The sequence below is a fragment of the Triturus cristatus genome, chromosome 3_2 (genome assembly GCF_964204655.1).
Source record: "Triturus cristatus chromosome 3_2, aTriCri1.1, whole genome shotgun sequence".
In the NCBI taxonomy this organism is placed as follows: Eukaryota; Metazoa; Chordata; class Amphibia; order Caudata; family Salamandridae; genus Triturus; species Triturus cristatus.
In genome coordinates this window covers 312,116,362-312,131,598 of record NC_140584.1, presented here as the reverse complement: position 1 = coordinate 312,131,598, position 15,237 = coordinate 312,116,362, and the positions used below count along the sequence as shown (strand labels likewise).

At 42.9% G+C, this 15,237-nt stretch overlaps 1 protein-coding gene across 1 annotated transcript in view; it reads left to right on the top strand.

Moving 5' to 3' along the window:
- LOC146857250 (uromodulin-like) overlaps nt 1-15,237 on the top strand; it is a 126,123-nt gene that overhangs the window by 88,000 nt on the left and 22,886 nt on the right. Inside the window, exon 7 of the mRNA XM_085647756.1 lies at nt 10,143-10,296. Coding sequence (XP_085503882.1) covers nt 10,143-10,296 — 154 coding nt within the window. The remainder of the gene's footprint in view (nt 1-10,142; nt 10,297-15,237) is intronic.

The following is a 15,237-nucleotide window of genomic DNA, read 5'->3' as shown; positions in this document are numbered from 1 at the left end:
GAATACAAGAGGGAAATCAAGGAGATTAACTTAGGAGGAAATCCTATCCATTTGAGAGCATGAAACATAAATTCCCAACCAATTCTATCAAAGGCTTTTTCCGCGTCTAAAGCTATGGCAGCAAGCGGGTAATCTATGGCATAGGCCTTACTAATAATATTGAAGAAGACTCTAGAATTATCAGAGGATAAACGGCCTTTAACAAAACCCGATTGTTCCGGTCCGAGAAGTTCAGGCAAAATTGGATCAATACGCAAAGCGAGAATTTTAGCAAAAATTTTGTAGTCTGTATTTACTAACGATATAGGCCGATAATTTTTGCAAGAGGAAGGGTCCTTACCCTCAAACGGGATTAAGCATATCATAGCTTCTTGGAAAGTGCCTTCAGACGAGCCATTCTCAACAAAAAAGGTAAATAAAAGAAGAAGTTGTGGAAGAAGAAGCTTTGAAAAATGCGCATAAAATTCAATAGTAAACCCATCCGGGCCAGGGGTCTTACCTCGTCGCAAAACTGATACAGCATGGGAAATCTCCGCTAATGTGATATCTACCTGTAACGGATCAAAATCAATGTGTTGTGAAGAAGGAGGACTTATGGACAGAAAGTAAGAAGATAAGTCAGACTGAAGTGGTTGAGTTTCTGGGGTATAAAGATTTTTATAAAAGGTGACAAATTCAGTTAAGATTTCTTCGTCTTTAAGAAGAGTATCACCAGCAGAATTTGTCAGGGAATCAATCCTAACCCTGTCCCGGCGCGTTTTCAAATAATTAGCCAATAACTTCCCCATTTTATTCTGACCTCCATAGTAACGAGCACTACTCTTCAAAAGATAGGAAGAGGCCGCCTCCGTGGATAATTTATTAAAAGTAATCTTAGCGGAAAGAAGATCTTTCAAAGAAGATTCAGAATAAGAATGATAATAAACATATTCTAGTTTTTTAATTTGGGCAAGTAATTGAGCCGAGTGTTTTTCAAACCGTTTTTTCTTCTGAGAGACAAAATTAATAATGAAGCCTCTGGCTGCCGCCTTAAAAGAATCCCAAATTATAACCGGAGAGGAATCCCGAGTTGTGTTTATGCTGAAAAACTCCAAAATAAAAGAGTTAAATTGGCTAGAGAAAATAGGATCTAGTAACAGTGAGTTATTAAAACCCCAACGTCCTATGGGCGGGCGATAAGGAAGGAGATCAAAATCCACAAGAACCGGGGCATGGTCAGAAATTAGAATGGACCCTATCTCAGAGTGAAGTACATGCTGCGATAAAGATTTACTTAAAAAAAGATAATCAATGCGGGATTGTGATTTGTGTGGGGGAGAGAAAAAACTATATTCTTGAAGGTCAGGGTGACATAATCTCCAAACATCAACTAAAGATTTTTGACAAATGGCAGAGGTAAATTGTGAGTGCATTTTATGGTTAACAAATCTAACTGGGGAGTTCCTGTCTAAAATAGGATCATGAATTTGATTGCAATCTCCGCCAAAAGCAATATATTCTTCATCCAGCGAAAGTAACTTATTAGACACTTGTAACCAAAACATATTATCCACAGAAACTGGTGCATACACATTAAAGAAAACCAATGGTACATTATTAATAAGTAAGTTGACAATAATCCAACGACCTTCAGAGTCAATTTCTTGAGCGTTAACAGAGACCTGACATTTTTTGTGAGTAAGAATAAGTACACCATTCTTCTTGCCTAGAGCTGGGGAAGAAAATACATTACCTACCCAACATCTCTTTAATTTAGACGATTCCGTTTCAGATAGGTGGGTTTCTTGAAGAAAAGCAACATCAGTTTTTAATCTAGCTAAGTGGGATAAGACTCGTTGTCTTTTAATAGGGTGGTTTAAACCTTTAATATTCCATGTGGTAACTCTGAACATTACTGAATATGAAATAAGTCATTAAACCAAAGGCATACAATGCAACAAACAGTTATAAAATGTAAACAATTAAACATATGAAAATTTAAGAGTATAGCAAGAAGAAGATAAAAGAAGAGAAAATAAAAGACAAGAATAATAAAAAAAATTCAATGAGAAAGAAGAACAATGACCAGGAAATAAATTTGCAAGCATGGAAACGCATTAAGGGAAAGGATGGAAACAACACTTAAAGAAAAAGAAGAGGAAATATACGAAGGGAAAGGGAGGAAAAAAGGGGACAGAAGAAGAGTCAGTACATATCCAAACTGGATGACGGATGATAACATACCTGAAGGGGACACAAAAAAGGACGACAGGGTAGTGGCGACACTTAACAAGACGAGCCGTCCAAAAGGGGGGGTCCAGACCGAACCGGGACCCGGAAAAAATATACAACAAGGGAGCCATAGGAGTCAAGGGAGCAGGCGCGAACCAGTCTATATAAATAAATAAGAGAAAGAAGAAAAGAGACATCAAAAGAAGCATAAGAAAAAATATAAGAAGTCAGCAAAGAGCATAATAAAGTTCAGAAAAAACCACAAAGTTGAAACCGCAACGTCACAAATATATAATTGCGCTCGAACAGGCATAGGTAAGTATTAAAACATAACAATACAGAGCAAAGAACAAGGAAAAACTGAGAAATATCAACTAAAGACCTGTAAGGTGAAAAGGAGACAGGTTAAAATGATCAGCCATTAGGAGAGTTAGTGGTGTCCATGCTGCTGCTGGTATGTATAAGGATAAAGTTCTTAAGTTCAGCAGGATCTTGAAAAGACCAAGTTTGATTTTGGAATGTCACCTTGAAGAGACATGGATGAAATAAGCCATATCTAGCACCAAGTGAACGGAGAGGAGCATGAAGATTGAGAAATTCTTGTCTTCTAGAGGCCGTAGCGTTGGAGACATCTTGGGAAAAGAATATTTTCTGACCTAACCAGGAAAGTTGGCGTTTAGCTCTGGCAGCCGAAAGAACTGACAGAAGATCAGTAAACTTCAAAAAAAGGATGATAACCCCTCGGGGTCTCGCCGGAGCTGAGGATGAGGAAAGGCGGGGACCTAATCTGTGAGCTCTTTGGATGCTAAGAGATGTTGTTGAAGGCATCTCCAAGATCTTCGGGAGAAAAGAGGAGAAAAATGACACAGGATCATCACCTTCGAGGGATTCTGGCAAACCATAAATACGAAGGTTATTCCTTCTATTTTTATTTTCTAAATCCTCAGTATGCTGTTGGAGACTGCGGACTGTTTTCTCCAATGAGGAGATCCGTTGGGAGTTAGCCTGCACCTCCGTCACCTGTTGTTCCAATGAAGACACTCTGCCATCTATAGCCGACCATTTCTCTTCAAGAAACTGCATTTTACTGTTGGTTTCCTCAACAAACGGGCGTAACGCACGAATCTCTTCCAACAATAGTTCCAGAGAAACAGGGGAAGATGGTTTGTCCGGTGAAGGAGGATCTTGTTTCATGCGTTTAGTGGAAGAAACAGGTGGGGAAGATTTAGTTGGATTGGAGTGTGAGGAAGAGGAAGAAGTGCGGCCAGTGAGTACTCCAGCCATTTGAGAAGAGCTCAATGTTGGCGCCACAGGGGTTTGAGATGACATCTTTGAAGGAATAAAAACAAATGCTGGTTTGCGTAGGCGGCCCATAAGCAGCTGTCAAATCATGAAGGAGACGACGTGCTGCCGCGTTCCGTAAAATTGATTGAAAATCAGCACACCATGCAGACAGCACAAATCAATATAGCAAATTGCAGCCTGAGGGAATCTTGTTAATGAGCGGGAGAGTCTTTAAGTAATCATCCAAAATAGAATCAGGGTTGCACCATCCAAAAGGGGGTATTCTCCAAGAACCGTACTTATAACTGTATGGAACCACGGTAGTAGATCACCAATGCAGTGATGGAAAAAGACACAAAGATGCCCACTTCACCTGTTCCCTAGAGACGCGTTTCTGAGGTCTCTCCGCCACAGCCTCCTTCAGTCAATCAAAGAAAGAATAAAAATAAATAGGGCATTTCAAGGTTCAGCTCCACTCCGTACTCAGTCTCTGTGTGAAACCGCTATGAGCCTGCACCAGCCGGTGAGGTAGAACCTCATACTCATATCAATGACAAAAAATAAATATATGAAGTAAAAAATGTCTTTAAAACATGAGCAGGCAATGCTTTAATAGGACTACTTTGTTAGGGGAAACAGAATGAAGCAGGTAAATATTACATCTCCAGGGCGAATGGCGAATGCACAAAATCCTTGGACTCTGAGGAGCGTTAGCAGAAAGGCGCATATTCCGACGGCAGAATCTGGTGAGGAACGCCGCGAAAGAAGGCTGAACAGGCATCGGAAATCGACATGCAGGTCCCGGGATCGCGGAGCAAACCCCTAGGCGGCCATCTTGTGTGGCATCGAAACCACGCCCCTCGTTTGCTCATCTTCTGAACTGTTGAAATGATTGATTTAGGGATGTCCTGATTTTTAAAGGAAAATACGTTTTTTTTTGCAGTTAAAATTTTTGTTTTGTATTCCAGGATGGCTTTATTTTAAATAAATGAGCTTGTCGTTAGGCTCATAATGTGTACGCCATTTCCTCGCCAGCCTACTACACGTTTGCTTCTGAAGTCTCAGACTGTCATCAAACCATGGCTCGGAAGGGGTGGTCCTTTTATTTTTACTACTTTTAAAAGGTGCTAAAATATTATCGGAGATCCAATTATGATAGCTATTGGGGACCTTTTCTAGATCTACCGGGAGACCAGGTTTAGAGTGGTGCAAATGGGTCTTAAGGACTTCTGGGATATTTTTATGCCATGGGCGTTTCAACGATTTGGCCCGTGATGGAGGTACCGACTCAATTCCTGCTTTTGGGCAGATGCTGAACATTACTGCTGAATGATCGGACCAGGTTAGAGGGATATTTGAGGAAAGTGTAAGATAAGGATTGTCTGTAAATGCCATCTAAGGCATGACCCGCCTTGTGGGTTGGGCTATTCATAAGTTGTGTGAGGCCCGCGCTTCCCACCAGATTGGTAAAGATCGCCATGTCTTTAGCTGTAGCGTTTTCAGGGTGGATGTTAAAAATTCCCTAGAATGGTGAAGTCTTGGGACAACACTTTTATATCCAGCAGTTGACTGCTGTTATGTAAAAACGCTACAGTAGCACCTGGTGGTCTATACAATAGAACCAAGTTAAAAGAGTAGTGATTTGTCAGGGCAATTTTAAAAACCAGCGCTTCACAGTATGACATTTCTCAGAGGGGCTCAAAGGAGACTTTCAGAAGTTCCTTAGCAAAAATTGCTAACCCTCCGCCCCTTTTCAGAGGCCGATCTAGTCTGAAGATGGAAAAGCCCGGGGGTACGGTCATAATAGGGTCTGGGTCCCACCCAGCATCTGCCCAGGTCTCTGTAACGAATGCTAGGTCCAATTCATATATTTCTAGAAAATCTGAGAAGGCCAGAGATCTTTTTATCAGGGACCTAGCATTGACCAGTGTTGCTTTAAAGCACCTAAAACTGTTTTAGCAGGAGTTAAAATTATATTTGTAGGTATTTTGTTGACCTGACAAGAAATAGCAGTGGAGGGGGACAGCTCTTTAATCTTAAGATTTGTAAGAGCAAGGCAACAGTGCAGGCAGGGAGGTCAGGGTCTCGAGGTCAGGGATAACTGAGGATTCAGTGAAGGGCTGGAGCAGTGTTTACAGGAGTCCCTTATCTGAAACAGCTCATATCGTGAATATTGTAGGTGTTTTCGTGCAAAAAGAGCAAAGTGGCTCAGACTGGGGCAGACGGGCTTGCTTTTGCGCGCCTGCGGCATGACAGCGGCGTGCCCACTACGCGCGTCCGCTGCACTTCAGTGGTGACATCGGGAAAATATAGTAGAGGGCATTTGGCATTCACATTTTCTTTCTGGCATCTCAGGTGTGTAACCTCAGTCTCTTTCATTGGGTCATTCATTGGGTGCAATGGTCTGTATGAAGGAAGATTGGGCAGTGTGTGTTTATTTTTGTGTCTAAGCAGAGCCATAGCCTGGGTGTCATGGGCTCCAATGCAAGCAAGGAAAATGGCCCCCTGCAAACACTGATTCGGGGGTACAAATAGAAAATACATACATTATTGGGATTCAGAGTGCCCATCACATCCCTAGGCCTGATCCCACTGCATCTGCTGCCGTAATTATGGCTCTGCCCCTGCTAAAGAGTCTTCTAACTTCCCTCCTTTATTTTCTTCCTCCCTTCAACGCTGCCCTTCTTATCCCTTTCCTCTGTTCTTCCCTTCTGCTCTTCTTTTTTCACTCATTATTTCCTTCCTCTCTGACATCCTGATTTCTGGACCTCTTCTCTTTCTTTTTCCTTGCTGTTTTTGGTTGTCTTTATCTCCTTTCTCTTGACTCATTATCTCCTTCTCTCATTCTATCATTTTTTTCTATTCTCATCTCCTTTTTATATTTCAACATCTCCTGTCTCCCTTTTCTCTCATTCCTTTTGGGTTTCTTACCCATTTCTCCCTTTTTCTCTACTCTCCCTATACCTACACACTCTCCCTGAAGAATAAACACAGAGTCAGTCCCCAGAAATGCTCTGTCTTTAAAAATAACTGAGCAGGCGGCCTCTTAAATAACATCAGCCAGTTCCAAGCATGCTTCCTCCCTCCAGCTCCAAACACCGGTGCAACTGATGAGAAGATGTACCACTTAAGTATAAGTATATATTTTCTGCCTTTAAAGGAGCAGAGAGTGAAGGTTTGGTTTCTTTCCACACCATATGGGTGTTTACAAAAGCTTAATGTAATCTAACAGTAAATAAAACATATGTTTCCTACAGGAAATGGTCCAAAGCCGAGTGGTTTATAGAGACTATCGATAAGTTTAAAAAATACATTTTTGTCCAGATACATCTAGTTCAACTGTTAGTAGATATGTAGACTGTTACATTCTTAACCATTCAAAGGGGCGGTGTGTAACTCACCAAGGGAAAAGGAACATAGGTATGTGTTACTTCCAGTGCCAGAGAACAGGGTAAAACCACGAAAAGAAGATGGTTACTTAGAGTTTCTAATTCCCTACCTGTATCTAGAGCTAGGTACTGACTTGCCTTAAGGGCAATCAGGCAAGGCCAAGCGGGCTGGTCTGACAACTCAGCGTCTGGGCCGTTTTTTGGGGCTGTTTGTGGGCCTGCTTTATGGTTTGCTGGACCAGTTATTACTGTCATTTTCCCTGATTTCAAAACAAATGTTGCCTGCAGCAAGCTCAAATCCATGCAGTCTTCCATACTTTGCAAAACACTTCTACAGCGTGTCTTTACAAGTTCAGAACTGCTCCAGTTTGCAAGCATAGGTCACTCTTTAGGTATCTATTTTATAACTGTTGTCCGGGTCTATAGTCAAGTCAAGTTTACTGATTCCATCGCCTGCAATTATTCTAGGTACTCTGTCTTCAATGAGCTCTAACGCAGCTTCCGTTGCTCATAAATTTCTGCTTGGGGCTCATGAAATTGTTAAGCTGAGAGATTTGTGAGGCTGCAAATTTTACTAGATTCTCCATCTCCTGGTTCTAGATTATTCATGATTTTACATTCCTGATCAACAGGCACCACCACTCCCGGGCATATTTATAAGCCCCGATCCCCATGGGACCACCACCTTTTATGACTTTCCTGTGGCGATAGGCACTTCGGCTTATTTACAAGGCAGTGTTTAATGTGGCTTAATGCTGCCTTGTAAGTAGGGCCCCCTTTCATGCTATGCTTATCGTAAAAGGGGAGGGCAATGGGTGTTGCTGCACATAAACAATATTCCCCTGTACTCAGACACCCTTGCACTATCATGCAAGGGTGCCTGTGTTGGCGCATGTCTGCTAAGTGTAGCACCAGCGCAGAGGGAAACACAGGGCTGCACCATATTCTTGTAAGTATGGTGCAGCCCTGCGTTTCTGAAGTGGCAGAGTGAGGCGATAACCCAGGAAGGCTAAAGCCTCACTCTGCCACTTCCCTTGTTGTAAATATGCCCCTAGTGTCCCTAGCAGGTCTCTAAACAAACCTAGGGCACAGTAAGTGGATGATTTTACATTGTGATGAATGAAGGTACTCATCTTATGCGGATGGACTTACTGTCATCAAATGGCAATATATCTTTTAGTAATATCACCCGTGGAAGTTATTGTTTAGTGCCTTTTTCCAACAGATATTTAACCATTAACCCACACTATAGGGTTGTTATGCCAAATTATCTTCAAAGTATTGGGATCTGATAGAAGTGCAAAGCCACAAATGTACCCTAAATGGAACATTTGATCAATGCAGAACTTTGCCTACTCTGCAGTTAAGAACGTTTTTTAATAGTAATAAAAGCTGTAATATACTGAATTAATTTCTCTCAGCTCGATGCCACAGAGGTTGCATCAACAGATGATAGTCTTACAATGCATTAACCCAATCAACCATTAGGATATTTCTTTTTGATAACTAGAAGCTTTTTCAGCGATCCACTTTTTTGTGGGCTCAAGACTTCTTTAGGACATAAACATTTGCATTAAAATGTAAAATAGTGTACACTCTTTGCACACAATATTTGACTTTTTAAGGTGTTTAAGCTGTGTGTGTAAGCCCTTAGATCAACCTTCAGACTATGCGATACGTAACTAGCAGCTAAACAAATGCAAAAACAACAGTTGATGGACAGAATGCAGACCAATGTCATACATTCACCCCATTACAGAGATCTGGGCCTAAATCCATCGTATTTTTTGCTCACCATGCAATTCCAGTTTGAACCCAGCCATATGCAAATCAGTCTTGACCCTGTGCCTCATGGGAACAGTCCAGCCCGAACTGCCAAGCCAGGTCCTCCCTAGACTGGAAATAAGCATCCTAGGACCGGTTTCAGGGTTTCACCCCTCTTCAGCCAGGATAGCTTGATTCCAGTGGCATGGAGAGCACGGGACCCACGTCTGGGCATACCCGTCCCACTCGGGGTGACAAATGCAAAAACAACAGTTGATGGACAAAATGCAGAACAATGTCATACATTCACCTCAGTACAGAGATCTTCCGTCCATCAATTGTGTGTCAATTGTGTGTCTTGCTTTCTCGCCCTAAGTGCGCCAAGTTTGCCCAGACGTGGGTCCTGGGCTCACTGCGCCACTGGAATCAAGCTGTCCTGGCTGTAGAGGGGTGAAACCCCGAAACCGGTCCTAGGATGCTTGGTTCCGGTCTAGGGAGGACCTGGCTTGGCAATTCGGGCTGGACTGTTCCCATGAGGCACAAGGTCAAAACTGATTTGCATATGGCCAGGTTGGGGTGGCATGGTGAGCAAATGAATGATGGATTTAACCCAGATCTCTTGACTGGGGGTGAATGTTTTGATTTATTCTGCATTCCGTCCATCAATTGTGTGTCTTTAGCAGCTGTACAGGCAGATCTCAGGGTGTGAGTCGAAATATATTTGAAGAAAAAAATATGTTTTTTGAAAGCTAGAACAATGAGCAGTGATCTTTTACAACAATTTTGGCTGTGGAAACAGGACTTAATATTAGTTGATTGCAGGGTTACAATTCCTGGAACACTGTGCATAACTTGTGAACTTTGCACTCTTTGACTTTACTTTAACATTAAAAAGTCTTTTGAATTGGCTTCTCACACAAAACACATTCAGGAAAACATGTTTTGCAGTGTTTTTCTCCTGAGCAACCTTTTCGTTTAGTTTTATTTCCCACTTAACGTTTCAAATTTCTTTACGGTTCTCAACTTTACAAAGTTTCAAAAAACATTCACAAACTTTACGAAAGTTGTTACACCATTTTGCACAACTCTAACAAAAATTAGCCGGGCAACAAAATTTGAAACAAAATTTGAAATGCTAACCATTGTACAAGCATGTGCCCTGGAATTGGGTGGTAACTGACAGGGCTCTAATACACAAAAGGAATTTCTATAAAGAAAATCAGTTGCTCAAACACTTTTTCAGAGGGAGGAAAGTTTGTTTAGATTCTTGCAACAGCTGCTATGGAGTTTGTTTCATTGCTGAGGCAAAGGAATAATTCCATGGCGAACTTTATGGCATAAAAGGGGTTGAGGAAACATAAAGCCAGCAATTCTTGGAACTAATATCATCAGGGAAACCGCTTTGCTAGTTATCCTCCCTGCCTGTTGCTGATTAAAAGACTTATGGACTCTTAGTAATTCACTGTTAAAATGTGTCCCCGATCTCCCATACAGGTGCCCCTCTGTTGACTTCAAGGACTTAATGGAGGTTGGAAAGAATGGGAACAAAACGGAGTCTCAATTTGTTCTCCAAGTCTTCCAGATTAATGGGACTGAAGCCCTCTTCCTCTTTGCTGATGTTGAGATCTGCAGCGGCACCTGTGTTCCGGTAAGGAAGAGTAGCGTTGTCCGTAAAGCCGCCTAGTATGCCAGCCTCTCTTGTGTTCTGCTTGCTTCTTCTGATCTGTCCATTGCAAACACTCTGCATATCCAAGAGTAAACAAGTTGTGCTTTCAATTTATTAACAAGCAAATTATGGAGACCTCCATAGCGTCATGGAGATTAATTCTCAAGGAGTGTCAGCTGGATTATAAATATTCTCTTTAATAACCATATAACCCCTCTAACCAGCCCTTGATTAGCGATAACCTCTGTTGTTATGTAGCACTGCTAGTATTAGTTGTTACTATTACCCAAGTCAATGGTACCATTTTAAATTGACTTTGGGGGCATGAGGGGCTTAACCAGACATACCAGGATTTGAACCGGTGATCAGCATTCTACAGACAGACAATGGAACTTAATGGAATTCATAATATGGCCAATGGGATATCCGTCACGTTTGTGACGGACTATCCCAGTAGCCAAACTCGTAATCAGGCTCATTGTCATTGTACCAGCTCCAAAGTCAAAGGCTGCAATAAATATTGGACTTCTCCATTCCATTTTTCCCACCATCAAGCACTCCCCTCCACCATCAGACGGCAAGCTTTACACACAAGAGCCCTTTTTAGGTGAAGCTTTTATCTAGGTATTCATGTTCAGAGCTGTAGGACGCAGGAATGCAATTGAGGAGAGAGGTTGTGGCAAAACGTCCACAAAGTCAACTCATTCAAACTCCCAATAATTAACACTTTTCTGTGAGAAATCCCAGCCTTCCCATTGGTAGATTGACACAAGCAGCAAGGCCCTGCTCAAAGAAATGGTTGTGTGCATACACAATGCATTGCCAAAACGGTATTGCAGTCTAGAGATAGGTAAACTCGGATATATGGATCTGAAGCGATGAAAATTCAAAAGGTATCCCATACAAAGAAGCCATTTGGATTTCCAATTGTTTTAAAAAATAGCAAAGGATTATTAATTAAAAATAGTGTAAGAGCTGCAAACAAGGTTAGGTGTAGAGGTCAGTGAAAGTGTAGAGGTAGATGAAGAAATGATGGTGGAGGTAAATATAGGTTTATAGGTAGGTGTATAAGTAGCAGTTGGTGAAGTTGTAGAGATAGATGTGGCTTTAGTGACAGAGGTATTGGTAGAGGTTGGGGTAAATGTAATAGTAGAGGACTGTGTAGAAGTAGGCGTTAAGGCAGGTGTAATGGTAGAGGCTGATGTAGAGGTAGAGGCAAGTAAAGAGGCAGATGCAGATGTAAGTCAAAGAGTAGATGTAAAAAAGATCAGTGTGTATGTAAAGATAAGTGCAACATGTATGTGAAGGTGTACAAATACAAATAAATATATAATAATAAGAAGTAGAGGTAGGTATAGAGTTACAGGGAGAGGTACGTAAAAAGTTAAGAACAGAGGTATAATGTGTAGGGGTAGGATAGAGCTCAAGATATTTCTAATTGGGGTCACGGTTTATGCCATATTTTCCTGTTTAAAACATCATATTATCGGGTTTACTTTAACTGTCAACCGGAAATAAAATGACAAATTTGCCATTCGTTTGTTATTCCTCACTTCCATTTTTTATTATAGCATTCTAACTAGTATAATTTTTTACAATAAAGTAAGGGAACTTTAACCAAATACAACCGATGTATTAATAATCTCAGTTGTTGGCCAATCCCTCGAGGATACTGATTCTGGCCTATTTTATGACTCCGCGAACCTGCAAATAAATCACCAGGTCAGTAACCCAGCAAACGGTTGATTGAGGAGGCATCAATCAGCTTGGCACTGGTACATGTGTTAATGGACAATGGGCCGATGGGCCAAGGTGTAGGAGGCAGCAGTTTGTTTCATCTAGAGAAGCTGGAATAACATTATTAGGTCTAACCATGAGACAGCTATGGCTGTTATCACCAGTCTAATGTAGGCAAAAATATTCCAAAATAAAATAAGTACATATATAGAGGGATTGTGGGTCAACCCTGTTCATTCCTTGGGCTGTTCATTTTCATTTTGCTTCTGCTTTGGTAGAAAGTTGATTTCTTATTTTTGTCTTCTTTCTAATTTTCGGCATGTGCTCGCAATAAAAAAAAAACAAGTATCACACCAGCTTGCCTATGCTACATCTTTTGCCAAAGCTCTAGAAGGTCCGCTGACGGAAGCCCCGCCCCTTGGCTCTGTTTCCCAGCCCGTAGGTTCCCAAAGTGCCAGGGACGGGGCCTCGCAGGCCTGGGAAGCCCTCCCCTGGCTGACTGGGTTAAGAAGCTCTGACTATGCCCTGGGTCAGAGTTCTGGCGGGTCCAGGAGTGGAAGCACTGGGCTCTGTTCTCTTCCCTAATGTGTCTGATAGTGCTCAGGACGAGGGTTCCCCTGCCTGCCAAAGTTAAGAAGCTGTAATGGGCCTCGGGTCACAGATTCAGCATGCTCTGGACGTGGAAGCCACCAGCCCTTGGCTCCCTTCCTCAGACCGCTGTGTTGCAAAGTGCCCGGAATGAAAAAGCTCTGACCAGGCCCTTTGTCATAGCTTTGTGAGGCTTCCCCACAGCCCCATGCCTGAGGCCCTGCCTTTGTCCAAGAACCTGGCATAGGGAGTCATTGGACCCTCTAAGGGCAGACGTAAACCTATTCCTAAAACATGGTGCAACAAGATGGCCGCCCTTCAAGCCCAGCCATCTGGTTGCTTTTAGTCCCGCCGTCTGGTAATGCATGTCACAGGAATGAATGACTTCCCTAGATGGCCAGGTTGCCCTGGAAGTTCTGATGAAGGCTCATTTGACTATTCTAGCCCATCCAGGGATCCAGGAGGTTTGATACATTTTCTCAAATGTTCCCCCTCTGTCGCTCTTTGTGCTTGGATTACAAGAAAGGCAGGTCGCTCTCCTACAGATTAGTGGAGACTAGCAGCCGCGGCCTGTGCAGGTTAGAGCGGTGGTGTCGGGTGGGGGGAGGGATTTGAAAGGACAACAACGAGGTAAAATTAATTATTTATTACATTTTCCCTTGTCATTATCTGTGGAAACCCTCCCTCCCCACCCAGCTACACCGCCCCACCACTATTAACTGCATAGGCCACATCTGGGCACTAGGTGTTACAGACTCCCTTGTCATCCAGTTGTTCTCCTCAGGTGCAGTAAGGACCCAGGCATTGTAGGGCCCGGGATAACCTGCCTGAGGGTCCGGTCCATCGTTGCCTTCCAGCCCTGTCTGATGGGCTTCTTCTTCCACTCTTGCCTTCTCAGGGAGTTGAGGCCATAATTAAGTGGAGCATTCATATATTGCTGCTAGAGGTGAAATTCTTGTACAACCACAAGACAAACCATAGGGAAACCATTTGCCAAGAATGTTTAATTATTTAAGATGATAAGATACTCTTGTAGTCTTGACCATAAAGAGTGCTGACTAGTGATCCAACTGCGTCATTCTCATGACCCATTGAGCAGATTCTGGGAAACAAAAGTCTTTGGACAGAGGAGGGTGGTTGCAAAACTGAAACTTAAAGGAATTGATGGAAGTGCACCACCAAGAGTATAGCCTGCAGCTTAATTTGACTCAACACTGGAAACCCTATCCATCCCGGACACAGTAATTATTAACATGTTTATAGTTCTTTGTTGATTCTGTAGGTGGAGGTACATGGCTGTTCTTAGTTGGTGGAGGTTTTTGGATGGTTAATTCCAATAACAAGCATGACTTCTCCATGCTAGCTAGTAATGCGACCGCCAGTGGTGAGTGCTCAACTTACTAGAGAGACAAGTGGCATTCAGAAACATGAGATCAAGCAACAACAGGTCTTTGATGGCTTTAGATGTCTGCATGCACGCTGCAGTGAATGTATCAGCGTGTCTACATTTTTCTGAAAGGTGCAGGAACCGAATAGGGATTGCAATTATTTTCAATGAACAAGGAATCCCAGTAAGTATGGGTCATAAGCTTCGGTTCTTTAATTCCCTGCCCATTGTACGATCGTTGGTCGATACTATGGATGGTTTGGTGAGCTTCTCGTATCAACCTCGCTGGAATTTGCAGCAGCCCTGGTGAAGCACAAAGAAGATGATCAAACTAGAGGAAGTAAAAGAAGTAACAAGGTGTTCTGCTTGGGTTTTCGGATCAGATAGAACCCGCTCAGCAGAGCCTCTCTAACCCAAACCAGAACGTTACCCCCTCCCTAGGGCCTATTTACACCTAAATAACCACATATATGTACCACCTAAGGACAGGGAATTCCTACTATATATACCAAGACCTACAAGTCACAGCCTCGCGGTCCCAAACGGACCCAGGACTTCCTGCCCAAACGGCATCCACAGACTTCCTGCCCAGACGGCAGTCACAGCCTCGCGGTCCCAAACGGACCCTGGACTTTCTGCCCAGACGGCAGCCACAGCCTCGCGGTCCCAAACGGACCCAGGACTTCCTGCCCAGACGGCAGCCACAGCCTCGCGGTCCCAAACGGACCCAGGACTTCCTGCCCAGACGGCAGCCACAGCCTCGCGGTCCCAAACGGACCCAGGACTTCCTGCCCAGACGGCAGCCACAGCCTCGCGGTCCCAAACGGACCCAGGACTTCCTGCCCAGACGGCAGCCTTAGCACGAGTTCATCCTATAATTACCACGACATACAACAAGGGAATCAGTGTTACTATATATCAGATCACACAAAGACAGCTAGTTGAGCACAGCTTGTTCCCCAGTTCGTAGGGCTCCTTTCTCCCTTATTCAGTTACCACCTACCTGATCAGGATTAACATCTGTTCATGTCAAGTCACAGCTGACTAGAAGAATAGGTTACCCTCTTACACAAGAACACGTAGCACATATTGCTTTACTACAAACTGAATACTTTATTTAGTTATTACATGCACACTCACGGAACATAATACATATCACATAACCTGCAAAGAAAAGTGAAAGATTAAGTTGTACACTCTAATAGTAAGGG